The 25,928-nt window shown below is 42.4% G+C and overlaps 1 protein-coding gene across 2 annotated transcripts in view; it reads right to left on the bottom strand.

The window, feature by feature from the left end:
* WSB2 (WD repeat and SOCS box containing 2) overlaps positions 1 to 25,928 on the bottom strand; it is a 63,410-nt gene that overhangs the window by 3,819 nt on the left and 33,663 nt on the right. For both annotated transcript variants that reach the window (XM_040345824.1, XM_040345816.1), the window contains exons 7-9: positions 9,046 to 9,218; positions 8,030 to 8,146; positions 2,320 to 2,427 (exon numbers count right to left, since the gene is read on the bottom strand). In XM_040345824.1, the coding sequence (XP_040201758.1) occupies positions 2,320 to 2,427; positions 8,030 to 8,146; positions 9,046 to 9,218 (398 nt within the window). The remainder of the gene's footprint in view (positions 1 to 2,319; positions 2,428 to 8,029; positions 8,147 to 9,045; positions 9,219 to 25,928) is intronic.

Raw genomic sequence — 25,928 nt, 5'->3', positions numbered from 1 at the left:
CTTTTGTCATTTGAAAAAATGACATTTTTTTTTTTTTTTGCATTTAAGTCTAATTATGAGATCTGAGGTCTTTTTGACCCCAGATCTCATATTTAAGAGGACCTGTCATGCTTTTTTCTATTACAAGGGATGTTTACATTCCTTGTAATAGGAATAAAAGTGATCAATTTTTTTTTTTTTTTCAGTGTAAAAAATTATAAAACTAAATAAAAATAAATAAGAAAACCCCCAAAAATTTTTTTAAAGCGCCCCGTCCCGACGAGCTCGCGCGCAGAAGCAAACGCATACGCGAGTAGCGCCCGCATATGAAAACGGTATTCAAACCACACAAGTGAGGTATCGCCGCGATCGTTAGAGTGAGAGCAATAATTCTAGCCCTAGACCTACTCTGCAACTTAAAAAATGCAACCTGTAGAATTTTTTAAACGTCGCCTATCGAGATTTTTAAGGGTAAAAGTTTGACGCCATGCCACGAGCGGGCGCAATTTTTAAGCGTGACATGTTGGGTATCATTTTACTCGGCGTAACATTATCTTTCACAATATATAAAAAAATTGGGCAAAATGTATTGTTGTCTTATTTTTTAATTCAAAAAAGTGATTTTTATCCAAAAAAAAGTGCGCTTGTAAGACCGCTGCGCAAATACGGTGTGACAAAAAGTATTGCAATGACTGCCATTTTATTCCCTAGGATGTCTGCTAAAAAAAAATATATAATGTTTGGGGGTTCTGATTAATTTTCTAGCAAAAAAATTGTGATTTTCACATGAAGGAGAGAAGTGCCAGAATTTACCTGGTGGGCAAGTGGTTAAAATACAATCAGTGTACTGTATGTACCTGAATTTCTCCTGTAATCACCCCCTTCAAATACTATACATCAGAGCTCAGACTGGGGGAGGAAGATGCAGCCAAAAGAGCCAATCACTTGCAGGGCAAGCAACATGCTGATAAGAGGAGAGAGCAGAGTGATGGGAAGATGAGCTCATCAGTCTGCTTCTGTTCCTTTCACTGTTCAGTCTTAGGATGGGGTTACGGACGTGTGGTTTTGTTTACCCATAAAATCCTTTTCTTGGAGTACATCACAGGACACAGGGGATCTTTATATCTATTATTATAGAATCATGCTGCCACCTTCAGGTAATTGGACACTGGCAAAAAAAAGAAATCCCCCCCCCCCCCAGTGGGGGAAATTTACTAAAACTGGAACAGCTTTATCGCAGAATCTGAAGAAACTTTGCAGTTACCAGTTTTTAACTTCAGTTTGTTCAGGTAAGCTTTGAAAGGGAAAGCTAGAAGCCGATTGGCTGCATAGCACAGATTCCGTCAGCTCCGGTCTTGGTAAATTCCCCTCAGCCTGATGCATTACAAAGAACACCACACCTCCTTATCTCCATAACCCTTCCTGGTGCAGACAGAAAGCACAGAAGGGAGCAAATAAGAAAATGTTCATTATTTGGGTTTGCATACACAGTTAAAGCTCCAATAGGCTTTTGTTCAGGTCACAACTACTTCCTTCTCTCATAAGTGAAAATTCAAAGCAGAATGCACCTAAAAGCAACAAAAGCCCTTATTTTTCATATTCTAGCTACTGTTTACTTCACATCGGAAATAATACTAGCAGGACTGGGCATGTGCCCACTCTAAAGACTACACTCAAAACAAATGTTGATACTACACTGTCTACTTAGATTATCGTTATTTTCCAAAATGACTGTTAGGGCTGTACCTATGATATGTCCTTAAAATTATAGCACCATTATATCTCCATTTTCTATAAAGCCCCTGTTGATGAACAACCAATTCTGTCATTATTGGAAATAAACAATGATTAAGCTTTCTTTTATTGGTCGTTAAAACATTTATTAGAGGCACATGGAGGTCTGCCACATGACCTTTCCTTCTGAAAATGCCAGCTGACTGTCACAGCGACTCTCCTCCTGTAACACCTTGTGTTATTGATATGAAAAAGTGTAAGTATGCGGTCAGTAGTTCCGACTTTCTCTGACTTATTTGGACTGCATACTTCTTTCAGGTAGGGGGTTTATAAAGTATTGGAGATAGTTGGTCAGAACAGCCAGACTGCCCTCATATTAATGGAATGACATTATGTAAAGAATGCATGTGGTAATATCATTACTAAACGATGGCCCCACAATACCTCCTTTAGAAATTCATTTAGAATTAAAAATGAAATCTCAGATGTAGAAGTGGTAGTACACTGAGCTGGCTGGTAAGCAATTAGGTATCCATAGTAATAAGATGACTGGGGTGTATTGTAAATCATACGATTACTACATATGCACTTTTGCATTTCACTTACCCTGTAGCGAGAATTCCTCCATGTGGAAAGAATGTACAACACAGTCCATTTGTTACTGGAGCGGCGGACAAGGGCTCTTCATGTTCCAGGGACCATATTCTCAGAAATCTGTATTTGTGTTTTTAAAAAAAAAAAAATGTAAGGACCTCAAAAAAAAAATAAAAAAAATAATGGAGGTATTCAAAATGATTTTTTTTTTTTATTGGAAAATGTACTTCACTAATATGCCAAAAAGTGTGACATTCTGAACTCTAAGGACCACACGTTTTTTTAATGTTACATTACACATTATATGAACAAGCACTGGTATAAAAAAAAAAAAAAAAAAAGGGTCAAAGACCACTTAAATTTCACAAAATTATTTATAGTTTTAGCTATCAAATTACAGTTTGTTTTACTCAATTATACCATCTATTTTACTTATAGGCCCCATTTAAATGAGGTGTCCACTTGTGTGCCCTGCGAAGGGACGTGTGTTATCGGCACTGGGATGTACAGGTGTTGCCTGCATCCCCGTGCCGGCAGTCCTATAGATGTGTTTTGGGACCCATGGCTGCAGACACAACTGCTGTGTCCCAATGTTACATCAGTGTGGGTTTCTCAGCCCCAAACTCAACCTGGGTGCATTCAAGGCCGTTCACCCGCACAGATGTAACACATCTATAGGACTGCAGGCACGGGGATGCACACAACACTGTGCATCCCCATGCCAGTAAAAGACAGCCCTGCAAGGGGCACACAGCTAATCACCCTATGTGAACAGGGCCATATAGGAAGTCTTGATTTCTACACAGCACCCATGTAAATGTACGGACATCCTTATTCAACAGAGAAACTAGCAAAAACCTAACCAGGAAACTATGCCCGTTGGCCACCAATGAGATCCTGCAGACACTCAGAACAGCTCCTATACAGGCAGACAGTTACTAAAGTAGAGCCGCACGATTCTGGATAAATGAGAATCACATTTTATTTGCTTAGAATAAAGATCAAAGATTCTCAGCGTAACATCATCTTTCACATTATACAAAAAAATTGTGCCAACTTTACGGTTTCGTTTTTTTTTAAATGTAATTGAAGTTTAATTTTTCAACAAAAAACTGTGTTTAAGAGACTGCTGCGCAAATAATGCATTGTGACAAAATATTGCAACAACCACTATTTTAATCTCTTGGGTCTCTGCTAATAACTGTCGGAACATTTGGGGTTAAAAGAATATACATATAGGCCTTTATATTATGCATATTATGTATTTTTCCTATATATTATGAACAATACTAAAGCCATTTTTGGACCTTATTTTCTTTCTACAGCAGTTTTCTGTATCTTTATCTCAGACCATAAATTTGAAGGTTTGACATCTGTAGATAAGGGGTGATTAGTATAGGCTGTTACAAGCTGTGTAGGGTGGTCTTTGTATAATGGGACCAAAGGGCTTATTTACAATTCCGGTGTAATAATATATCTTAATTGTTTCTTTCAAATATCTTAACAATATATGTGTATTAGTAATTCATACTTGCATCGCTCCTATTAGAACGGTTCTATTGCATTGAATGGGAAGAGACTCGTCAGGCGGTTGAGCCGTCTGACGAGTCGCCCCAGTGTGAACCGGCTCTAAGTGTCAGAGGAGAACCTGTGTTTGTGAAGTGTTTTGCTTAGTTATTTTTCAAATAATCTCACTTTCCTAGAAATGTTAACTACTCATTAGCAATATGTGGGATACGTTTTCCCAAGACATAAATTTAAACAGTTGCTGGTGTGTCTGGGTTTATTGTCATTTCTTTGACATGGTTTAACAAGTAATGGTATTCCACCAAGCTAGGGGCAAAGGTCACGTCAGTCAACATTAGAATCATTATTCCTTATACACCACCGCCCCTACAGGTCAAAAGTGGCATTATTTAAAATGGCCGCATAGTTGGTTGCTATGACAGCCTACCTAACATAGCATCATTTGACATTGTCAATGACGTAGTAGTGTGAGATACACACCCACTTCTGGGGGTGTTAAAGTAGTTGTAGAGAGCACGAGGGGGCTCTGATCAATCTTGGAGGAATCTTGGAGGGTCGCTGATGGGAGAGCTCTCACTCTATCTCTGAAGGCTATCTCTCTATCTTTGGAAGGAGAGATTGAACGCAAACATGTAGCCATGGTGAAAAAGGTCCCTCACAGGACTTTGCTTCTCAAACAGAAAGAACTCCTAAATACTGGTAATGTATAATTTTGTTTATTTACCTTTTGGTAATTAATGTTTTTACATACACATAACTGAAACCATTTAAATATATTTGGCTAAGCAGTTTGGGTTATATTATTTTTAACTGCAGTATGAAATAATTATATTCCAAATATTAGGAGACATACACAAATTATGTTTGTCTTTAAAAAGCTAAATGCCAACAGTTGTACAATGGTTTTAGGGTGATGTCTGTGAAAATAAATTCTCTCTAAATTTAAAATAAGCTTGTCTGTTTTGCCAAGCTGGTGTATAAAATGTTCTTTGATCTGTATACATATAAGAAGTAAGAAAGAGTAGATCCGTTTGTGTTGAGAAGAGATAAACACAAGCCGTATAGTCACGGAAGGTTATTTTACACGTTACCAGGTTTTAAATATACCAGGATGATTTAAATAAGAGCTGTGAATTTACCTTGTTATATAATGTAAATATTATCTGAACATTTAACCATCATGTATCTCTGATTGTAGAAGTATATCAATTATTTGTTTTATCACAAACTGTACCTGATTTTAATTTTGCACTATATCTTTAATTAATAAATATATATATTTTAAATATTCATTTGTAATAATTGTCTTAAAAAAAGCATGGATAAAATAAGTTTGGATTTCTTGTTTTGATATTGTAGGTAAATTGTAATTCTCCCAAAGCATATTTCCATAAATACAATAATATTTTATATTTCAGTATAAACATTCTAAAAGTATATGGAGGCACTATGCCGCGATACGTCAATGGTTCCGACATAACATTTGGGGGTTCCACATAATTTTCTAGCAAAAAATTCTGATTTTAAACCACTTGCCGACCAGGCCATAGCTGAAAAACAGCCACAGCACGGTCGGATAACTCTGGGAGGGCGTGCACCCTGGAATGTCCATGACCGTCGGGTCTTCCAGACCCAGCGCGTCACGGATCGGAGTAAAGGGCCAATGACAGCGACCTTTTATTACGTGATCGCTTCATCCAATGATGAAGCGATCAGATGTCAACAAACTGGAGCTTGTCCGGTTCAGCTCCTCCCCTTGCACCGATTGGTACAGCGTGCGAGGAGAGGAGGGAGGGGGGTGCAGCAGTGCTGTGGGCTGGATGTGAAGTGCCCACAGCGCTCATCTGTGCAAGCATACATGTCTCATCCATCCATGTCTCTTTCATCCCCATCCATGGCTCATCTGTGCCACAATCAGTGATCATCTGTGCCACATCAGTGCTCATCCGTGCCACATCAGTGCTCATCCGTGCCACATCAGTGCTCATCCGTGCCACATCAGTGCTCATCCGTGCCACATCAGTGCTCATCCGTGCCACATCAGTGCCACATCAGTGCTCATTCGTGCCACATCAGTGCTCATTCGTGTGACATATCAATGCCACATCAGTAGTCATCTGTGCCACATTCATGCCACATAAGTGCCTCACAAAAGTGTAACAAGCCAAATTAGATTTAAAATGCATGTCCCTAGAACACCTGCTGGTGCTCCCTGCAGGTTGGGCCTCTGTATGTGGCCAAGCTGTGTAAAACTCTCACACTACATACAATCGCCATACTACATACGAGTAGAAGAATGTAATTTTGGGGTGTCATCATTGCTATGTGTTAAAAAACAAACAAAAAAAAAAAGAAACGTATAAATTGACAACTTTGTGTAAAAAAAAAAAAAAAAGCGTTTTCATTTTCTTTCCACATTTTCCCAAAACTTGTGGAAAAAGAACATGTTCAAAAGACTCATTATGCCTCATAGAATAAAAGTTTGGGTGTCTGCTTTCCAAAAATTTTTGGGGGTGTTTCCACTGTCCTGGTGCTTCCAGGGCCTTAAAACGTGCAAAAGTTAGTCAAGAAATTAGATATGTAATTTATGCTCCTAGAACACCTGATGGTGCTCCCTGCATGTGGCCAGGCTGTGTAAAAGTCTCACATATGTGGTATCGCAAAACTACATATGAGTAGCAGAATGTATTTTGGGGTGTAATTGCAAGTATGCACATGCTGTGTGTGAGAAATAACTTATGACAATTTTGTGGGGGGAAAAAAAATCTTAATTTTGCAAAGAATTGTGGGAAATAATTACAACTTCAAAAAACTCACCATACTAAATACATTGGAATGTCTATTTTACAAAAAGGGGTAATTTGGGGGGTATTTTTACTTTCCTGACATTTCAGGTACATCGGGTGTGATAAATTTTCAGCATTGGCACCATAGCTTGTAGAATCTATATGTAGCAGTATACATTTTGGCCAAAATTTATGACGAAAAAGTACCAATTCGCTAAATTTTATAACCGAAACAAAGAAAAATATTATTTTTTATTTTTACAAAATGTTCTGTATTTTTTATTTATAGCGCAAAAAAGAAAAAAAAAACTCAGTGGTAATTAAATAGCACCAAAAGAAAGCTTTATTTGTGTGACATTTTTTTGTTGTATGGGTACAGTTTTGCATGACTGAGTAATTGTCATTCAAAATGTGAGAGCACTGAAAGCTGAAAATTTGTCTCGTTAGGAAGGGGGTTTAAGTGCCCAGTCGGCAAGTGGTTAACTTGTAAGCAACAAGTGTCAGAAAAAGGCCTGGTCTTTAAGTGGTTAAATTTATTTGAAAACACGACAAGCAGAACCCCAGACATGATTCAGCGAGTGCGACGCAAATAGTCACCTGCAAAAGTCCAAGGCACTTTTAATCCCTGCTAGCGGTCGAAAAATGGTTAAAACCACCCACAATGACATGTCAAATCGCATGCCAAATTGGGCCAATGTGAACCTAGGCTGAAAGCCACATTCTACTAGGAAGTTTTGAAACAGTTGCTATGACGCATCTGCCATGTTTGGCCACAGTTTCACGGTACTGGGCCGTGGTTTCTGCTGCACGATAACGTGCCTGCGCACTGTGCGATTCGTGTGCGCCAATTCTTGGCTCAGCGCCGTGTACCTGTTCTCAATCATCCACCGTACTCCCCTGATCTGGCGCCTACGGACTTCTGTTTCCCCACCTGAAGAGCGTTATGAAAGGCGGACGTTTTTTGTAGATGTGGCGGCAATCCAAGAATGTGTGACAGCGGTTCCGAGATCAATTGCTAACAATTGCCAGAAGCTTTATGAACGTTGCCAAAAGTGTGTTGTGAAGGATGGCGATTGTTTTGAAGGCCAATCATTTATTTGTATGTTCTGTTCTGTTTGTTTTCTGATACCATTCACCAACTTTTTAGACACACCTTGTATAGTGGACGTCTCTGTATGGATTGCACCTCAAAAGTCCCGTTGTTTCCTGGTTAGCTTTTTGCCACTTTACTTATAACCTTTATACATGATAAGCCACATAACAACTGAGAACACAATAAACATCAGTTATAAGAAAAATTCTCTTGTAACAGTACAAGTCGCAGCTTGATCTACTATTCAGACAGCAGGTGTTTTTTGAATGTATTTAATCCTTCATCGTACTATATGAATGCACAAAACTCTTCTCACCTGTCATCTGCCAAGCTTGCAAGGTACAGTCCTTCTGGTGAAAAGCAGACGGATCTTAGAGCGCTGAGCTGTGGTTCTGGAGAGCTATAGTCCAGATCACGAGACGGCGAAATATGGCTAAGAGTAAAGTACAGCGGTCAACAAAAGACATTTTACTCCAATTTCCCTAAGCATTACAAATATTTATCACACCATCTATATTATTACAATCAGTGGTGTAGAAACTGGAACCCGGGACTAGACATTTTTTTTGCACCCCCCCCCCCCCCCCCAAGAAAAATGGGGGGAGGCACCACTCGAAAAATGTGGGTGTGGTCAGATTTCATTAACAGTGGCCTAAAGGGCCATATGCTTTAATGACTGTGACACAAACTATATGTATGTGGCAGACAGTACAAACCACAGTATACCCATTTTAATAAAATAAAACTGTTCTATTGCATATCCTTTACTACACACAGCTACCCTAAAAGCGATATTAAAGTCTTGTTCAATAAACATGTTAACCCCACTTTTCAAGTCCAGGGCTCCTCTACACCCCCCCCCTCCGGTGTACTCCCCCTCCTTGTCCGGGGCCTCCCCTGCATCCACCAGTCCAGGGCCTCCTCTGCACCCTCCAGTCAAGGTTTTCCTGTGTACTCCCCTCTTAGTCCAGGGCCTCCTCTGCACACAGCCCCCCCCCCACTCCAGCACCTCCCTGTGCACCCCCCCCCCCCCCAGTCCAGGACCTCCTCTGCACTACCCAGCCCAGGCAGGGCCGGCACCGCATCTTCCATCAGCCAAGGACCTTCACTGCACCCTTCAGTCCATGGCCTTCTCTAACCGCCCCCCTCCTCCTCCCATCATGGGACCTCCGCTGAACCCCTCCCCCTCAGCCCAGGGCCTTCACCGCATCCCCCAGTCCAGGGCCTCCTCTTTTTTCCTTCTTTGTATGCATCTATCATCATTTAACCAACCAGATTACTTTGTCAAGAGTTTTAAAACTAAAGCAACTCCTAAAACTAGCAACTACTTACAGAAACTGTCTTAGCTTTTCGCCTGTATAGGGATCCCACAAAATCATGGTAGTGTCATAAGAGGCTGTGATTAAGAGCGCAGAATCTGGAGAGAAGTCACATGATACGACACTGTTCTGGTGGCCCTCCAGCTTCCGAATGAGTGTGTACGATCGCATGCTCCAAAGCAACACCTACCACAAGATAGAGAAAAAACAAGTTCACAAACAAGTGCAAGCATCCATTCCCAAGCGTCAGCCACTTCGAGTGGAGAACTACAACAACAGTACAAATGGATTCATTAACCTAATTCTGAAACTGTGAAACCTCACCTGCTACAAAATGTGTAATTATACTCAGCCAATATTACAATACACAGACTCATGCCAGTTAGCACTGCTAGGAACTAACATCAAAAATTCTCTTTTTCAGATAAAATGCATTTAAAAGCATAATTTTTGTACTGTACAAATGAGATCTGGACACCAAAGTGATATTACTGAGAAAATATAACCGTTTGAACTAAAATGTATGCAATTTTATAAAAAAATTTTTTTTAAAAAAAAGGACAGGTTAGAACCAGTCAGGGTGGGGTTTTATTTGACTTGTGTGTGCCAATGGAGAGATTTCCCTTCACTTTCTATCCTAGACACAAATTTGAGAAAATCTCTCCCTAAAGTGGTAAACCCACGCCTAGCTGGCCATACACTAGTAGAATTTGGTTGTAAATGTTTTGCTTTAAGATTTTCTAATCGTTAGGGTGGTCAAATTGACATTCATATCCCATCACAGCGATGAGAAAATTTGAAGGAGCGGGATGGAAAAATGTTCTGAAGCAAACGAGAACCGCGCCAAAACCGAGCAGAATGTGCAAAGTTGTCTGGTATTTAGGGGGTTAAAACAGGCAGTAGGGCAGGGGTGCCCAACCAGTGGCCCGGGGACCACATGTGGCCAACAGAGCACTCTGATGTGGCCCGCGACCTCCAGCTCTGGGATGGAACAGAATACTGTTATTAAAGGTCAGTTTATTACTAAAATCACAGTGTATATGGGCAAATCTGTTCTGCAGTAGTTACTGGGCTGCTTTTAAACTGAGCAGTGCTCCTGTGGGTCATAGACTTCTGTTATTACCTGCGAGTTTGGTGGGCTTTCTGAAACTGCACCAAACCTGCAGAATATAATAGAAGTCTATTGCAAATTGCAGGAAAGCCAAAGGTACACTGTGTTGCATCAGTGTGAAAGCAGCCATGGGCCCCTTTCACACAGTCAGTCCGACCAATTGGACCTTCCATTCACCTCTAAGTAGTGGCAGATATAAACCGACTCCAATCCGATCCGCAATAGTGGGCTGTGTGTCTGTGTCCGCTTTGTGTATGCAGAGCGGACACTGACATGCCATCCACCCGCTCCGCTCATTGTGGCCCACGACCAGTTACCAAGTCGCTTAAGTGGCCCTCGCTCTTCAAAAGTTTGGGCACCTCTGCAGTAAGGTGACAATATAACACCTCCTCACCGCTGTCTGTTGCTCTATAAAGAGTGAACCGAATGTGCTTCAGACAGAAAAGCAGGTGTAAACAAAGCCTAAGGGTGCAAAACCAGCCAACATATATAAAAAATTAAATAAAAAAATTATCACCTTTCTTGAACAAATATATTTAAAGAAACTCTATTAATATATAAAAAAAAAAAATAATGTGCGTTTAAAAAAGCGTCAGAGCTTATTATTTTCACGTAATAACACGCTCGCTCTTTTTAAATTTGGTTTCACTTTTAAAACTCGGCTGCTTTGTAATCACACAGGTACCCCGCCTCCCCCCTTGTACTCAGATCTCAGGTGTTCTCACAGGAAAAAACTTCTCATCTCTTCTTCTGAGAACAAATGTTCTCCGCTTCATAAACAGGGTGCCAGAGGAGATTTTTCTCTGAGAACTGTAATGCGATAATTTATCTCCAATTTGATAAACGAACACCTTAGGCAGAAAATCAGTCCTTAACCACTTCCCGCGCAATCAATAGCATATTGGAAGTGGTTGTATTATTCTGACTGGACGTCTATTGACGTCCTGCAAAATAACAGCCGCCACTCGCCGGTGGGGGCGTGCATTGCGGCGATCGGTGGTGTGGTGTGTCAGTCTGACACACCGCAAACACAGATCTCAGTAAAGAGCCTCCAGCGGAGGCTCTTTACCACGTGATCAGCCGTATCCAATCACGGCTTTTCACAATGTAAACAGGAAGAGCCATTGATCGGCTCTTCCTCACTCGCGTCTGACAGACGCAAGAAGAGGAGAGCCGATCGGCGGCTCTACTGACAGGGGGGGGGGGTTTGCGCTGATTGTTTATCAGCGCAGCCCCCCCTTGGATGCCCACACTGGGCCACCAGGATGCCGCCCAGGACCACCAGGGAAGAACCCAACATGTGGATGGCCAGGTAAGTCCCCATGGCCATCCACATGTACAAATGTATACATAACATATGCCAATCAGTGCCCACAAATGGGAACTGACTGGCACCATCATGGCACAAACAAAATTTGTGATGCCCAGCAATGCCACCCACCAGTGTCCAACAGTGCCACCTGTCAGTGCTCATCCATGCCCATCAGTGCCAGCTATGAGTGCCCATCAGTGTTGCCTCATCGGTGCCCGTCAGTGCAGCCATATCAGTGCCCGTCAGTGCAGCCATATCAGTGCCCGTCATTGAAGAAGAAAAAGGTACTCATTTACAAACTTATTTTTTTTTCAAAATTTACGCTCTTTTTTTTATTTGTTGCGCAAAAAAAAATAAAAAAAAATCGCAGAGGTGATCAAATACCACCAAAAGAAAGCTCTATTTGTGGGAACAAAATGATAAAAAATTGGTTTGGGTACAGTGTAGCATGACGGCGCAATTGTCATTCAAATTGCGACAGCGCTGAAAGCTGAAAATTGGTTTGGGCAGGAAGGTGTGTATAAGTGCCTGGTATGGAAGTGGTTAAAGTGAATGGAAACCCACATTTTTTTATTATTTTTTTTGATGTCACAATGTACAGTATAAGATTTACTATCATCTGTGCCCAGTCTTGCCACACAGAGTTAATCCAGCTCTGAGCAATCCTCTTTTATTGTTCAGTGAAATAAAACAGACTTACAGAGAAAAACCTTAGACCGTTCCACCCCCTTGCTGTGAGTGATAGGTTTTTACATATCCCATGCACTAGCTTCAGACAGGCATTATTTTTTTAATTCCCACCCCCACTCCTTTTCTGTAGTCATGTGGTTACTTTTTCTGGATTTTGACTGGATGTTAGTGATCATAGCAGAATTCAATGTAAGAAATACATAGGGAAAAAATGCATGTTGACAAGGGGAGTGTAGAGGAGGGCGGGGAGTCTACTGACATCACAACTTCACCCACCATGCTCCAGACAACAGACCCACCCACAGAATCTGCAGTTTTTCGGGTCTCATAATAGACAGTGGGGAGAGATTTGACAGGTAAGGATACATGCAGTAGGCAAGTATATCCTTATAGATCAGCACTATGGCTGTAGTTTAGAAAGGATGAGAGTGGCTTTACATCCACTTTAAGCATCACAAACCCCGGGGACTGCTTTTCTGCCTACAGTGCATTGAAAAAGTATTCACATTTTCCACATTTTGTCATGTTACAACCAAAAACATAAATGTATTCTATTGGCATTTTATGTAATAGACCAACACATAATTGTGAAGTGGAAAATTATAAAATGTTTAATTTTTTATTTTTTTTTACAAATAAATATGTGAAAAATGTGGCGTGCATTTGTATTCAATCCTCCCTACTCCGATACCCCTAACTAAAATCTAGTGGAACTAATTGCCTTCAGAAGTCACCCAATAAGTAAAGAGTCCACCTGTGTGTGATTTAATCTCTGTATAAATACAGCTGTTCTGCAAAGCCCTCAGAGGTTTGTTAGAGAACCTTAGTCAACAAACATCATGAAGGCCAATGAACACCCCAGGCAGGTCAGGGATAAAGTTGGAGAGATTTAAAGCAGGGTTAGGTTATAAAAAAATATCCCAAGCTTTGAACATCTCACTGAGCACTGTTCAATCCATCATCCGAAAATGGAAAGAGTATGGCACAACTGCAAACCTACCAAGACATGAACATCCACCTAAACTGACAGCCCAGGCAAGGAGAACATTAATCAGAGAAGCAGCCAAGAGGCCCATGGTAACTCTGGAGGAGCTGCAGAGATCCACAGCTCAGGTGGGAGAATCTGTCCACAGGACAAGTATTAGTTAAGCACTACACAAATCTGGTCTCTATGGAAGAGTGACAAGAAGAAAAAAAAAAGCCATAAGAAGTCCGGTTTTCAGTTTGCAAGAAGCCATGTGGGGGACACGGCAAACATGTGAAACAAGATGCTCTGGTCAAATAAGACCAAAATACACTTTAAAGCAAAAAAAATAAACACTGTCCAGGAGCAGTGGTGTTTTGGCAGAAAAATGCTTAAAAGGGGTTGTAAAGCTTCATGTTTTTTCACCTTAATGCATCCTATGCATTAAGGTAAAAAAACACCTTGCATTCTTGGGCCCCCCTGCCCCCCCGTTCTACTTACCTAAGCCACAAAACTCCTGGGCTTGTTCCCGCAATGGTTTCCCCCTGCTTCGCGCGGCTCGTCATTGGAGATTGAAAGCAGCGCAGCCATTGGCTCGTGCTGCTTCAATCACATCCAATGATGCGGCGCGCTGGGGGGGGCAAGGCCAAGTGATACAGTCGGCGGCTATAGCCGCCGGCTGTATTACGGGAGCACACCTGCAAGCTACCGTATTTATTGCGGTATAGCGCGCTCCCGAGTATACCGCGCACCCCTAAAGTTGCCCCGAATCCTGTGGAAAAAAAGTTTTTTTTGTACTTACAGTTTTGGTGTCTTGCGCGGCGTCCATCGGCGGCCTCGTCGGGTCCGGCGTCCGTCTGCGGCTTCGGGTGTCCTCTTCGTCGGGTCCGGCGTCCTTCTGCGGCGTCCTCCCCGCTCGTTTCCCGCGCCGGCGACCTGACCCGATACTGCTGGTTAGAAGAGAGTGTGATACCCCCTTGGGGCATTTCATTGGTTTGGAGATGGACCCTCTGGCGGTGTTATCAATTAATGCCAAGGGTTTAAATATACCTGAAAAAAGGAAGATTTTGGTGCAAGACTTGAAAAAAAGGGGAAGTAACATTGCTTTAATACAAGAGACTCATTTCAAGACGGGGGGACCACCCTTTCTTGTAAGTAGATCGTTCCCATGGGTATGTCACGCGACGAATCCAGAGGTTAAAGGGGGGGGGAGTCTCTATTTTAATTTCAAAAAACACCCCATGGTCATTTACAGAATCGTTGGTGGATCCAGGGGGGCAGTATCTAGCTTTGAAAGGAACCATAGCGGGTATGGTAATAACTCTGGCTACTTTTTACTCCCCCAATACACAACAAGATCGTTTCATGAGAAAGTTCTTGGATAACTTGGCAGGTTTTCAGGAAGGCCAGTTGTTAATGGGAGGAGATTTGAACATGCCATTAGACTCAAAGGTAGATACATCAACTGGTGGATCATCAGTTAGGGGGGGAACCCGGAAGCGTATTCAACATATGTTACAACAGGCGAGATTAATAGATATATGGAGACTGATGCATCCGGGGGAACGAGACTACTCCTTTTACTCTATCCCGCATAAGAGTTATTCGCGGATAGATTACTACTTTATTCCACACAATCAGCTACACTCTGTAAAAGAGGTTGAAATAGGAGAGATTACGTGGACAGACCATGCCCCAATTCTTTTGAGATACGCGTTAGGAGATTCCCGGCCCCCAGGGTCCGGGTCATGGAGATTGAATGAAAGTTTACTACAGGAGGAGGCTATATTAGAGGAGGTACGGAAGGAAATAAAGTGGTACTTCGAGACTAACGATATCCCCAATTGTAATCTGGGAGTGGTTTGGGAGGCTCATAAGGCGGTAATAGGGGGGGTTCTGATGAAGTTTGGGTCAAGGATCAAGAGAGAAAGGGAGCTGAAGGTAACATCTTTAATGACAGAGATTGCAAGTTTGGAAACAAGACATAAAAACAGTACCCTAACCCAGAGTTAGAACGGGATTTACGGGCGGCCCGCAGGCAGATTACAGAAATACTTTTATACAGAGCCAAAAGGGCTATACAAAACGGCAGAAGGCAGGACTATGAGTTTGGGAATAAGAGCGGGAAACAACTGGCAAGCTTGCTAAAAGAACAACAGACTAAGACCTATATTCCAATAATTCAGGGCACAGGCGGAGAGAAAATCTCGTTACCTAGAGAGATAGCAGGGAGATTTGGAGACTTTTACAGTTCTCTATATAATTTGCAAATAAGTTCGCAGGATCAGGCGGAAATGGGTAACTACATAGCATCCTCGGGCATCCCGAGTCTAACATCAGAAATGAGTCAAGAGATGGAAAAACCCATTACAATAGAGGAACTACAGGAGGCAGTGAAAAAGGGGAAAAGCACCCGGACCGGATGGGTATACCATTCAATACTATAGAGCCTTTCTGTCAGAGTTGGGCCCATTTATGATAAAAATGTTTAATGGCTTAGGGGACTCGGGTGCATTCCACCCTGACTCATTGAAGGCGGTGATGGCAGTTATTCCTAAGGAAGGAAAGGATCCCTCCCAATGTGGGAATTCTAGACCGATCTCTTTGCTGAACGAAGACCTGAAGCTCTTTGCTAGGATTCTGGCGGGGAGAGTTCAGCGGAACATTCCAGGATTGGTTCACAAAGACCAGGTGGGATTTGTGCAGATGCGGGAGGCTCGAGACAATACAGTTAAGAATATGAACCTGATCCACCTGGTTGGTACTTCCCGAACCCCATGTGTCTTTTTTGGAATGGATGCAGAAAAAGCATTTGACCGGATAAACTGGCAATTTATGTTTGCAGTATTAAGACACATGGGGTTTGGTAGAAAGATGTTGCAATGGATTGCAAGCAACTATACACATCTGGTGGCGCAGGTCAGAGTGAACGAAATACTGTCATCACCCTTTAAACTTTTCAATGGGACTAGGCAGGGGTGTCCCTTATCGCCGCTATTGTTTGCTCTGACGGTGGAGACACTCTTGAGTAGGATACGGCTGAATTCTGGTATTAAGGGGGTGTCTCTGGGAGGTACAGAATATAAATGTTCAGCATATGCAGATGACATGATGTTTAGTCTGACCAGCCCGATGGAATCCCTTCCCAACCTGATACAAGAACTAAGTGTGTATGGAGAGTGGTCAAATTTTAAGATTAACTATGATAAATCGGAGGCGATGGGAATGGCGATTCCAGGGAGAGAATTAAGGAAATTGAAATCAAAGTTTAGATTTAGATGGTCGGACACCTCACTTACATATCTGGGTACATCCATCCCGGCGGACTTAACACAAGTTTTTAAACTTAATTTTTTACCCTTATTGTCCAAAACCCGGGCCCTCCTGGATGGATGGCAGAGGGGGTTCCATTCGTGGTTCGGGAGATCCGGCATCATCAAAATGAGCATATTACCTAAATTTCTGTACCTCTTTCAGACCCTCCCGATTGCAATACCAAATTTTTTTTTCAAACAAGCACAGTCCCTTATTAATAGATTTATCTGGGCGAATAAACGTCCAAGAATAACGGCTTGCGTAATATCACTGGTTAAACGCGATGGAGGAATAGCGGCCCCGGATCTTTATAGATATTACCAGGCGGCGTTATTGTGTCGACTTATTGACTGGAGCAGACATTCTGGAGATAAGTTATGGCCAGGGCTAGAGCAAGATCAATGCGGATGTATGCTGCAGAGGGCAGCATGGTGCTATCGGGGGCTCTCAATGGATATTAAGAATCATCCGTTGATAGGTCCCACTCTTCGGGTGGCACATAAGTTATTCGTCAGAGGGATTCTATCAACGGAGGATTCACTGCTCTTCCCAATTCTGGGAAACCCACAGTTCAAACCAGGTTGGACGAAAGGACCATTTTGCAAATTAATAGAACAGGGGCGGTTCCAGGCTTCGCACTTCCTGAAGGAGGGGGCTTGGATCACTAGGCAGGAGATGACAATGGGTGAGTTACCCTATCAACTTGACTTTTGGCGGTCTTTACAACTACAACATTACCTTGATACTTTGAAATCCCCAGCCAGATACGGCCGAAGTTTGACAAGGTTTGAGAGGTATTGTAGCGGGGGGGGGGGGGACTTAAGGCACTCCCTATCGAGAATTAGTGAGCTTTTATATAGCCCAACAGAGGAGTCTCAGATACCTTTTTTTAATAAATGGGAGCGTGAATTGGGAAGGCCTTTCACAGAAGAGCAAAAGAACAAAATAATTCGGAATATTTTTGAATCCTCTATGTGTGTAAAGACACAAGAGATGAATTATAAAATTTTGTCACAGTGGTATCGGACTCCGGAGGTACTGAATAAGTGCTACCCAGATATGATAGACAGATGTTGGAGGTGCGGGAAGAGAGGAGGAACTTTAATACATATCTTCTGGGCCTGCCCCAAGATTTTAAGATACTGGAGCAGGGTCCGAGAAATAACGCAAAGATTCAGTGGGGAACAACTACCAGACGAGTGGTCCTTCTTTATGTTGCAAGATACGGAGATGTCAGTGAGGAGATATAGGAAAACGATGGTGTGCCACCTTTTAAATGCAGCCCGGGCATGTATCCCAGGGATGTGGAAGCAGACACGGCCTCCAACTATTAGGATGTGGCTCAATAGAGTGGAAGACCTGAACAGAATGGAGGACCTGGTATGGACCTCAAGGCAGAAACGGAAGGTATATTTGGAAACGTGGGCGGAGTGGAACATATTTAGATACTCGGAGGAGGGAAAGGCCTTGATAGATGCGGATTGAGGTGGGGGGGGGACGTGGGGAGGTCCGGGGGGGGGGGGGGGGGTCTTTTTTCCTTTTTTTTTGTTGGGTGTTTTGTTTTGTTTTGCTCGTCTGATTGCTGGGATTTTGTTTTTTGGGTTACGTTACAGATGGGGGGATATAGGGGAGGTAAGGCAGAGAGGGACAGAGTACTTGCCCCAATCTCGACGGGACATGGATTTCCTGCTGGGACGGGGGCAAAAGGGTACGGAGGCAAAATGGTATTGGGGGAGTGGATTAATGAAGTAGATTTGGGGTAACGGGGAAGGGAATTAGCATAAGAGAGAATTATATAATGTATTACGGATTTTCTTTTTCTTTCCCCGATCCCCGGTTATGTATGGAGAAGGACAGGAATGACAGGGCGAAAAGTGAATTATTATCTTTTGTTGTATTGTCTGTATTATCAGGTATATAACCCCCTTATATATGAGTTGACTGATTTAAACCAGAGGAATGCCTCCTAGGGTTCTGTGTATTTTTGCTTTGCTATTTAAAATCAAATAAAAGAAGATTGAAAGAAAGCAGCGCAGCCATTGGCTCGTGCTGCTTCAATCACATCCAATGATGCGGCGCGCTGGGGGGGCAAGGCCAAGTGATACAGTCGGCGGCTATAGCCGCCGGCTGTATTACGGGAGCACACCTGCAAGCTACCGTATTTATTGCAGTATAGCGCGCTCCCGAGTATACCGCGCACCCCTAAAGTTGCCCCGAATCCTGTGGAAAAAAAGTTTTTTTTGTACTTACAGTTTTGGTGTCTTGCGCGGCGTCCATCGGCGGCCTCGTCGGGTCCGTCTGCGGCTTTGGGTGCCCTCTTCGTCGGGTCCGGCGTCCTCCCCGCTCGTTTCCCGCGCCGAGTTTGAATACTGCGCCGACATATTCAGAGCGCAGAACACTCGTGTATTGTCGGCAATGCTCGGCTACTCTCGCACTGACGTCCTGTACGTCCAGGACGTCAGCGCGGGAGGAGCCGAGACTGACCGACAATACACGAGTGTGCTGCGCTCGGTATATGTCGGCGCAGTATTAAAACTCGGCGCGGGAAAGCGGGTATCAGCGTATACCGCGCACCCACGATTTTGCCCCGATTATCAGGGCAAAAAAGTGCGCGTATACGCCGATAAATACAGTAACTACCTTGGGAGAGAGCTTCCCATGAATAGGGTTAGTGATTGCGGGGAGGAGCCGAGACAGTCGCCGAGGGACCCCCTGAAGACCAGGATCAGGGCCACTTTGTGCAAAACGAACTGCACAGTGGAGGCAAGTATAACATGTTTGTTATTTAACCACTTAAGCTCCGGACCAATACGCTGTCTAAAGACCAGAGGTGTTTTTACAATTTGGCAATGCGCTGCTTTAACTGGTAATTGCGCGGTCATGCAATGTTGTACCGAAACGAAACTTGCGTCCTTTTCTTCCCACAAATAGAGCTTTATTTTGATGGTATTTGATCGCCTCTGCGATTTTTATTTTTTGCGATATAAACGCAAAAAGACCGTAAATTTTGAAAAAAAATGATTTTTCTTATAACAAAAAGTAAAAAAAATCGAATAAACTAAATTTTAGTCAAACATTTAGGCCAAAATGTATTCAGCCACATGTCTTTAGTAAAAAAAATCGCAATAAGCGTATATTTATTGGTTTTCGCAAAAGTTATAGCGTCTACAAACTAGGGTACATTTTCTGGAATTTACACAGCTTTTATTTTATGACTGCCTATCTCATTTCTTGAGGTGCTAAAATGGCAAGGCAGTACAAAACCCCCCCAAATGACCCCATTTTGGAAAGTAGACACCCCAAGGAAACTGCTGAGAGGCATGTTGAGTCCATTGAATATTTAATTTTTTTGTCCCAAGTGATTGAATAATGACGAAAAAAAAAAAAAAAAAAAATGTTTACAAAAAGTTGTCACTAAATGATATATTTCTCACACATGCCATGGTTATATGTGGAATTGCACCCCAAAATACATTCTGCTGCTTCTCCTGTGTACGGGGATACCACATGTGTGGGACTTTTTGGGAGCCTAGCCGCATACGGGGCCCCAAAACCCAAGCACCGCCTTCAGCATTTCTAAGGGCACAAATTTTTGATTTCACTCCTCACTACCTATCAAGGTTTCGAAGGCCACAAAAGGCCAAAATAGCAAAAAAACAAAACAAAATGACCCCATTTTGGAAAGTAGACACCCTAAGCTATTTGCTGAGAGGCATGTCGAGTCCATGGAATATTTTATATTTTGACACAAGTTGCGGGAATATGACAAACTGATTTTTTTTTGCACAAAGTTGTCACTAAATGATATATTGCTCACACATGCCATAGTTATATGTGGAATTGCACCCCAAAAGACATTCTGCTGCTTCTCCCGAGTACGGGGATACCACATATGTGGGACTTTTTGTGAGCCTAGCCACGTACGGGGCCCCGAAAACAAAGCACCGCCTTCAAGATTTCTAAGGGCATACATTTTTGATTTCACTCCTCACTACCTATCACTACCTATCACAGTTTTGAAGGCCATAAAATGCCAAGATGTCACACAACCCCCCCAAATGACCCCATTTTGGAAAGAAGACACCCCAAGCTATTTGCTGAGAGGCATGTTGAGTCCATGGAATATTTAATTTTATGGCCCCAAGTGATTGAATAATGACCAAAAAAAAAAAAAAAAATTTTTTTACAAAACGTTGTCACTAAATGATATATTTCTCACATATGCCATGGGCATATGTGGAATTGCACCCCAAAATACATTCTGCTGCTTCTCCTGAGTACGGGGATACCACATGTGTGGGACTTTTTGGGAGCCTAGCCGCGTACGGGACCCCGAAAACCAATCACCGCCTTCAGGATTTCTAAGGGCATAAATTTTTGATTTCACTCCTCACTACCTATCACAGTTTCGAAGGCAATAAAATGCCAAAACAGCACAAAACCCCCCCAAATGACCCCATTTTGGAAAGTAGACACCCCAAGCTATTTGCTGAGAGGCATGTTGAGTCCATGGAATATTTAATTTTTTTGCCCCAAGTCACTGAATAATGACCAAAAAAAAAAAAATACAAAACGTTGTCACTAAATGATATATTTCTCACACATGCCACGGTTATATGTGGAATTGCACCCCAAAATACATTCTGCTGCTTCTCCTGAGTACGGGGATACCACATGTGTGGGACTTTTTGGGAGCCTAGCCGCGTACGGGACCCCGAAAACCAATCACCGCCTTCAGGATTTCTAAGGGCATAAATTTTTGATTTCACTCCTCACTACCTATCACAGTTTCGAAGGCAATAAAATGCCAAAACAGCACAAAACCCCCCCAAATGACCCCATTTTGGAAAGTAGACACCCCAAGCTATTTGCTGAGAGGCATGTTGAGTCCATGGAATATTTAATTTTTTTGCCCCAAGTCACTGAATAATGACCAAAAAAAAAAAAAATACAAAACGTTGTCACTAAATGATATATTTCTCACACATGCCACGGTTATATGTGGAATTGCACCCCAAAATACATTCTGCTGCTTCTCCTGAGTACGGGGATACCACATGTGTGGGACTTTTTGGGAGCCTAGCCGCGTACGGGGCCCCGAAAACCAAGCACTGCCTTCAAGATTTGTGTGAGTGAAATCAAAAATTTATGTCCTTAGAAATCTTGAAGGCGGTGCTTGGTTTTCGGGGTCTCATACGCGGCTAGGCTCCCAAAAAGTCCCACACATGTGGTATCCCCGTACTCAGGAGAAGTAGCAGAATGTATTTTGGGGTGCAATTCCACATATAACCATGGCATGTGTGAGAAATATATCATTTAGTGACAATGTTTTGTACATTTTTTTATTTTAATTTTTTTTGGTCATGATTCAATCACTTGGGGCAAAAAAATTAAATATTCCATGGACTCAACATGCCTCTCAGCAAATAGCTTGGGGTGTCTACTTTCCAAAATGGGGTCATTTGGGGGTTTTTTTGTGCTATTTTGGCATTTTATGGCCTTCGAAACTGTGATAGGTAGTGAGGAGTGAAATCAAAAATTTGCGCCCTTAGAAATGCTGAAGGCGGTGCTTGGTTTTCGGGGTCCCGTACGCGGCTAGGCTCCCAAAAAGTCCCAAACATGTGGTATCCCCGTACTCAGGAGAAGCAGCAGAATGTATTTTAGGGTGCAACTCCACATATAACCATGGCATGTGTGAGCAATATATCATTTAGTGACACATTTTTCTTTTTTTTTTTTTTTTTCTCATTATTCAATCACTTTGGACAAAAAAAAAAAAAATCAATGGACTCAACATGCCTCTCAGCAGTTTCCTTGGGGTGTCTTCTTTCCAAAATGGGGTCATTTGGGTTTTTTTTGTGCTATTTTGGCATTTTATGGCCTTCGAAACTGTGATAGGTAGTGAGGAGTGAAATCAAAAATTTACACCCTTAGAAAGCCTGAAGGCGGTGATTGGTTTTTGGGGTCCCGTACGCGGCTAGGCTCCCAAAAAGTCTCACACATGTGGTATCCCCGTACTCAGGAGAAGCAGCAGAATGCATTTTGGGGTGTAATTCCACATATGCCCATGGCATGTTTGAGCAATATATCATTTAGTGACAACTTTGCGCAAAAAAAAATATATATATATATATATATATATATTTATATTTCCCGCAACTTGGGTCAAAATCTAAAATATTCCATGGACTTAAGATGCCTCTCAGCAAATAGCTTGGGGTGTCTACTTTCCAAAATGGGGTCATTTGGGGGGGTTTTCAATTGTCCTGGCATTTTATGCACAACAATTAGAAGCTTATGTCACACATCACCCACTCTTCTAACCACTTGAAGAAAAAGCCCTTTCTGACACTGTTTGTTTACATAAAAACATATTTTTTTGCAAGAAAGTAAAGTTGAACCCCCAAACATTATATATTTTTTTAAAGCAAAGGCCCTACAGATTAAAATGGTAGGTGTTGCAAAAAAAAATTCCACACAGTATTTGCGCAGCGTTTTTTCAAACGCATTTTTTGGGGAAAAAATACACTTTTTTTTATTTTAAAGCACTAAAACACACTATATTGCCCAAATTATTGATGAAATAAAAATTATGATCTTAGGCCGAGTACATGGATACCAAACACGACATACTTTAAAATTGCGCACAAACGCGCAGTGGCGACAAACTACATACATTTTTAAAAGCCTTTACAGGTTACCACATTAGATTTACAGAGTAGGTCTACTGCTAAAATGACTGCCCTCGATCTGCCCTTCGCGGTGATACCTCACATGCATGGTGCAATTGCTGTTTACATATGACTCCAGACCGACGCTTGCGTTCGTCTTTGCGCAAGAGCAGGGGGGGACAGGGATGCTTTTTTTTATTTTTTTATATATTTATTTCGCTTTTTTTATTTTATTTGTTAACTGTTCCTTCCATTTATTTATTTTTTTACCATTTTTATTGTTATCTCAGGGAATGTAAATATCCCTTATGATAGCAATAGTTAGTGACAGGTACTCTTTTTTTTTTTTAAATGGGGTCTATTAGACCCTAGATCTTTCCTCTGCCCTCAAAGCATCTGACCACACCAAGATCGGTGTGATAAAATGCTTTCCCATATTCTCAATGGCGCCGTTTATATCTGGGGGGGGGGACATTCCCTCCCACTGAATGTAAAAGCAGTCTAGAGGCTAATTAGCCGCTAGGACTGGTTTTACATGAAAGCCGACCGCTGGCTGAAAAGAATGATACCAAGATGATGCCTAAACCCGCAGGCATCATTCTGGTATAACCATTCAAAGTCCTGCAACATACCAGTACGTTGATGGTTCTTGTTGGACATGTATTGTAATCTTTTTTTTTTTCATGCAGTCTGTTGGCTGAACAAAAAAAAGATTGATCGGTGGGTATGCCCACCATTAGAATACCTCCCTTCATCCACCCACTTCTAATGATGGGCATACATGCACCATTTATATATGCCGAAGCATGGGGGCATCCTCCCGCAAAAAAGTTATGCCGCGTACGGTCGGACTTTTCTATGCCGCGTACACACGGTCGGACTTTTCTATGCCGTGTACACATGGTCAGACTTTTCCACAGGAAAGCCTCCGTAGGAATGTCAACCGTATGTACGCGGCATTAGGAGCAAAATCGCTCCTCCGCCCCTAATGCCCCCATGCTCCGGCATATATGCTCTTTTTTGAACTGTAGTGGTGAAATCACCTCCTACAGCATTGGAGTCGCGGCTTTATATATCGTGGGAGCAAACGCTGTTGCTGTCACGCTAAATAAATCCGCACTGCAACTGAATGGCGTACCTGCTAAGCAAATGATGGTTAACATTAAAACAAAGTAACATTCCAGTATAACAGTAAGATCATACCATACCTGCAAAGCAAATACCTATAAAAAAACATAGTAAAAAATAAAACATTTTTTAACGCAACCTGTGCCTAAAATATATATATATGCCAAAGCATGGGGGCATCCTCCCGCAAAAAAGTTATGCCGCGTACGGTCGGACTTTTCTATGCCGCGTACACACGGTCGGACTTTTCTATGCCGTGTACACATGGTCAGACTTTTCCACGGGAAAGCCTCCGTAGGAATGTCAACCGTATGTACGCGGCATTAGGAGCAAAATCGCTCCTCCGCCCCTGCTGCCCGCATGCTTCGGCATATATGCTCTTTTTTTTAACTGTGGTGGTGAAATCACCTCCTACAGCACTGGAGTCGCGGCTTTATATATCGTGGGAGCAAACGCTGTTGCTGTCAAGATAAATAAGTCCGCGCAACAGCTGAATGGCGTACCTGAAAACAGTAAAATAAATTACATACCTGAAAAGCAAGCATGAAAAAACATAACAACAATAAAACTTTGCAGAATAGAATACAGTAAAAAAGAGCAGAACAATAGAGAGAGAATAGAGAGGGAGAGAACAATAAAACGACAACTATTTTTGGTTTTTTTATTTTATATTTTTTTGTGTGTTTTTATTTTTTACTTTTTTTTTTTTTTTTTTTAACACTTTTTTTTGTAACTGTGAACTGTAACTTCAACTTTTCGGTTCCAGGTTTGGGTCTCTCAAAATGCGATGGCATCTTGGGAGACCCTGTGTGAGTGTGCCTAGCCTGTGAAATGTTTCACCCTACACTAATAATTAACGTGTGTGTGGAAGCGTTCAAAACATTCACCAATACAAAGACCAGGATTGCCAGGACATTTGGGACAAAAATAACGGGTGTCACGCCTAAATCCGCGCTTGGTACAGACACGACATTTTCTTTGGGGGGCTCGTTGGGTAGGGGTACTCGGGAGGACATAAGAAAAATGCCTCTCATGCAGTCGGCTTACTGCATTTGGTAGGAGATGGTGAGGTACAATACCGCCTGGATACAGGAGTTCTGTGATGATATCCCTCTGGAATTGAAGGAAGGATTCATTCCGTCCTGAAGCTCTGTATACGACATGAGCATTCAGTAGAGCCAATTGAAATAAATGTAGAGACACTTTTTTGTACCAGCGTCTCGTCTTACGGGCAATATGATACGGCGCCATCAACTGGTCGTTGAGGTCCACCCCTCCCATATTAAGGTTATATTCGTGGACACAGAGGGGTTTCTCCACAACACCAGTCGCCGTACGAATTTGGACTGTCGTGTCTGCGTGAAGGGTGGTAAGAACGAAAACATTCCTATTGTCCCGCCACTTCACAGCGAGCAAATTTTTACATCTGCAGCAGGCTCTCGCCCCCGGCCTAACACGGGCATCTACAAGCCGCTGGGGGAAGCCCCGGTGATTAGGTCGCACGGTGCCACATGCTCCAATCTGTTGATCAAATAAGTGGCTAAAAAGTGGCACGCTGCTGTAAAAATTGTCCACATACAAATGGTACCCCTTTCCGAATAAGGGTGACACCAAGTCCCAAACAATCTTGCCAGCGCTCCCCATGTAATCTGGGCATCCTTCCGGCTCTACCTGACTATCTTTTCCCTCGTAAACCCTAAAGCTC

The sequence above is a fragment of the Rana temporaria genome, chromosome 1 (genome assembly GCF_905171775.1).
Source record: "Rana temporaria chromosome 1, aRanTem1.1, whole genome shotgun sequence".
NCBI lineage: Eukaryota > Metazoa > Chordata > Amphibia > Anura > Ranidae > Rana > Rana temporaria.
This window is presented reverse-complemented; position numbering and strand designations above follow the sequence as displayed.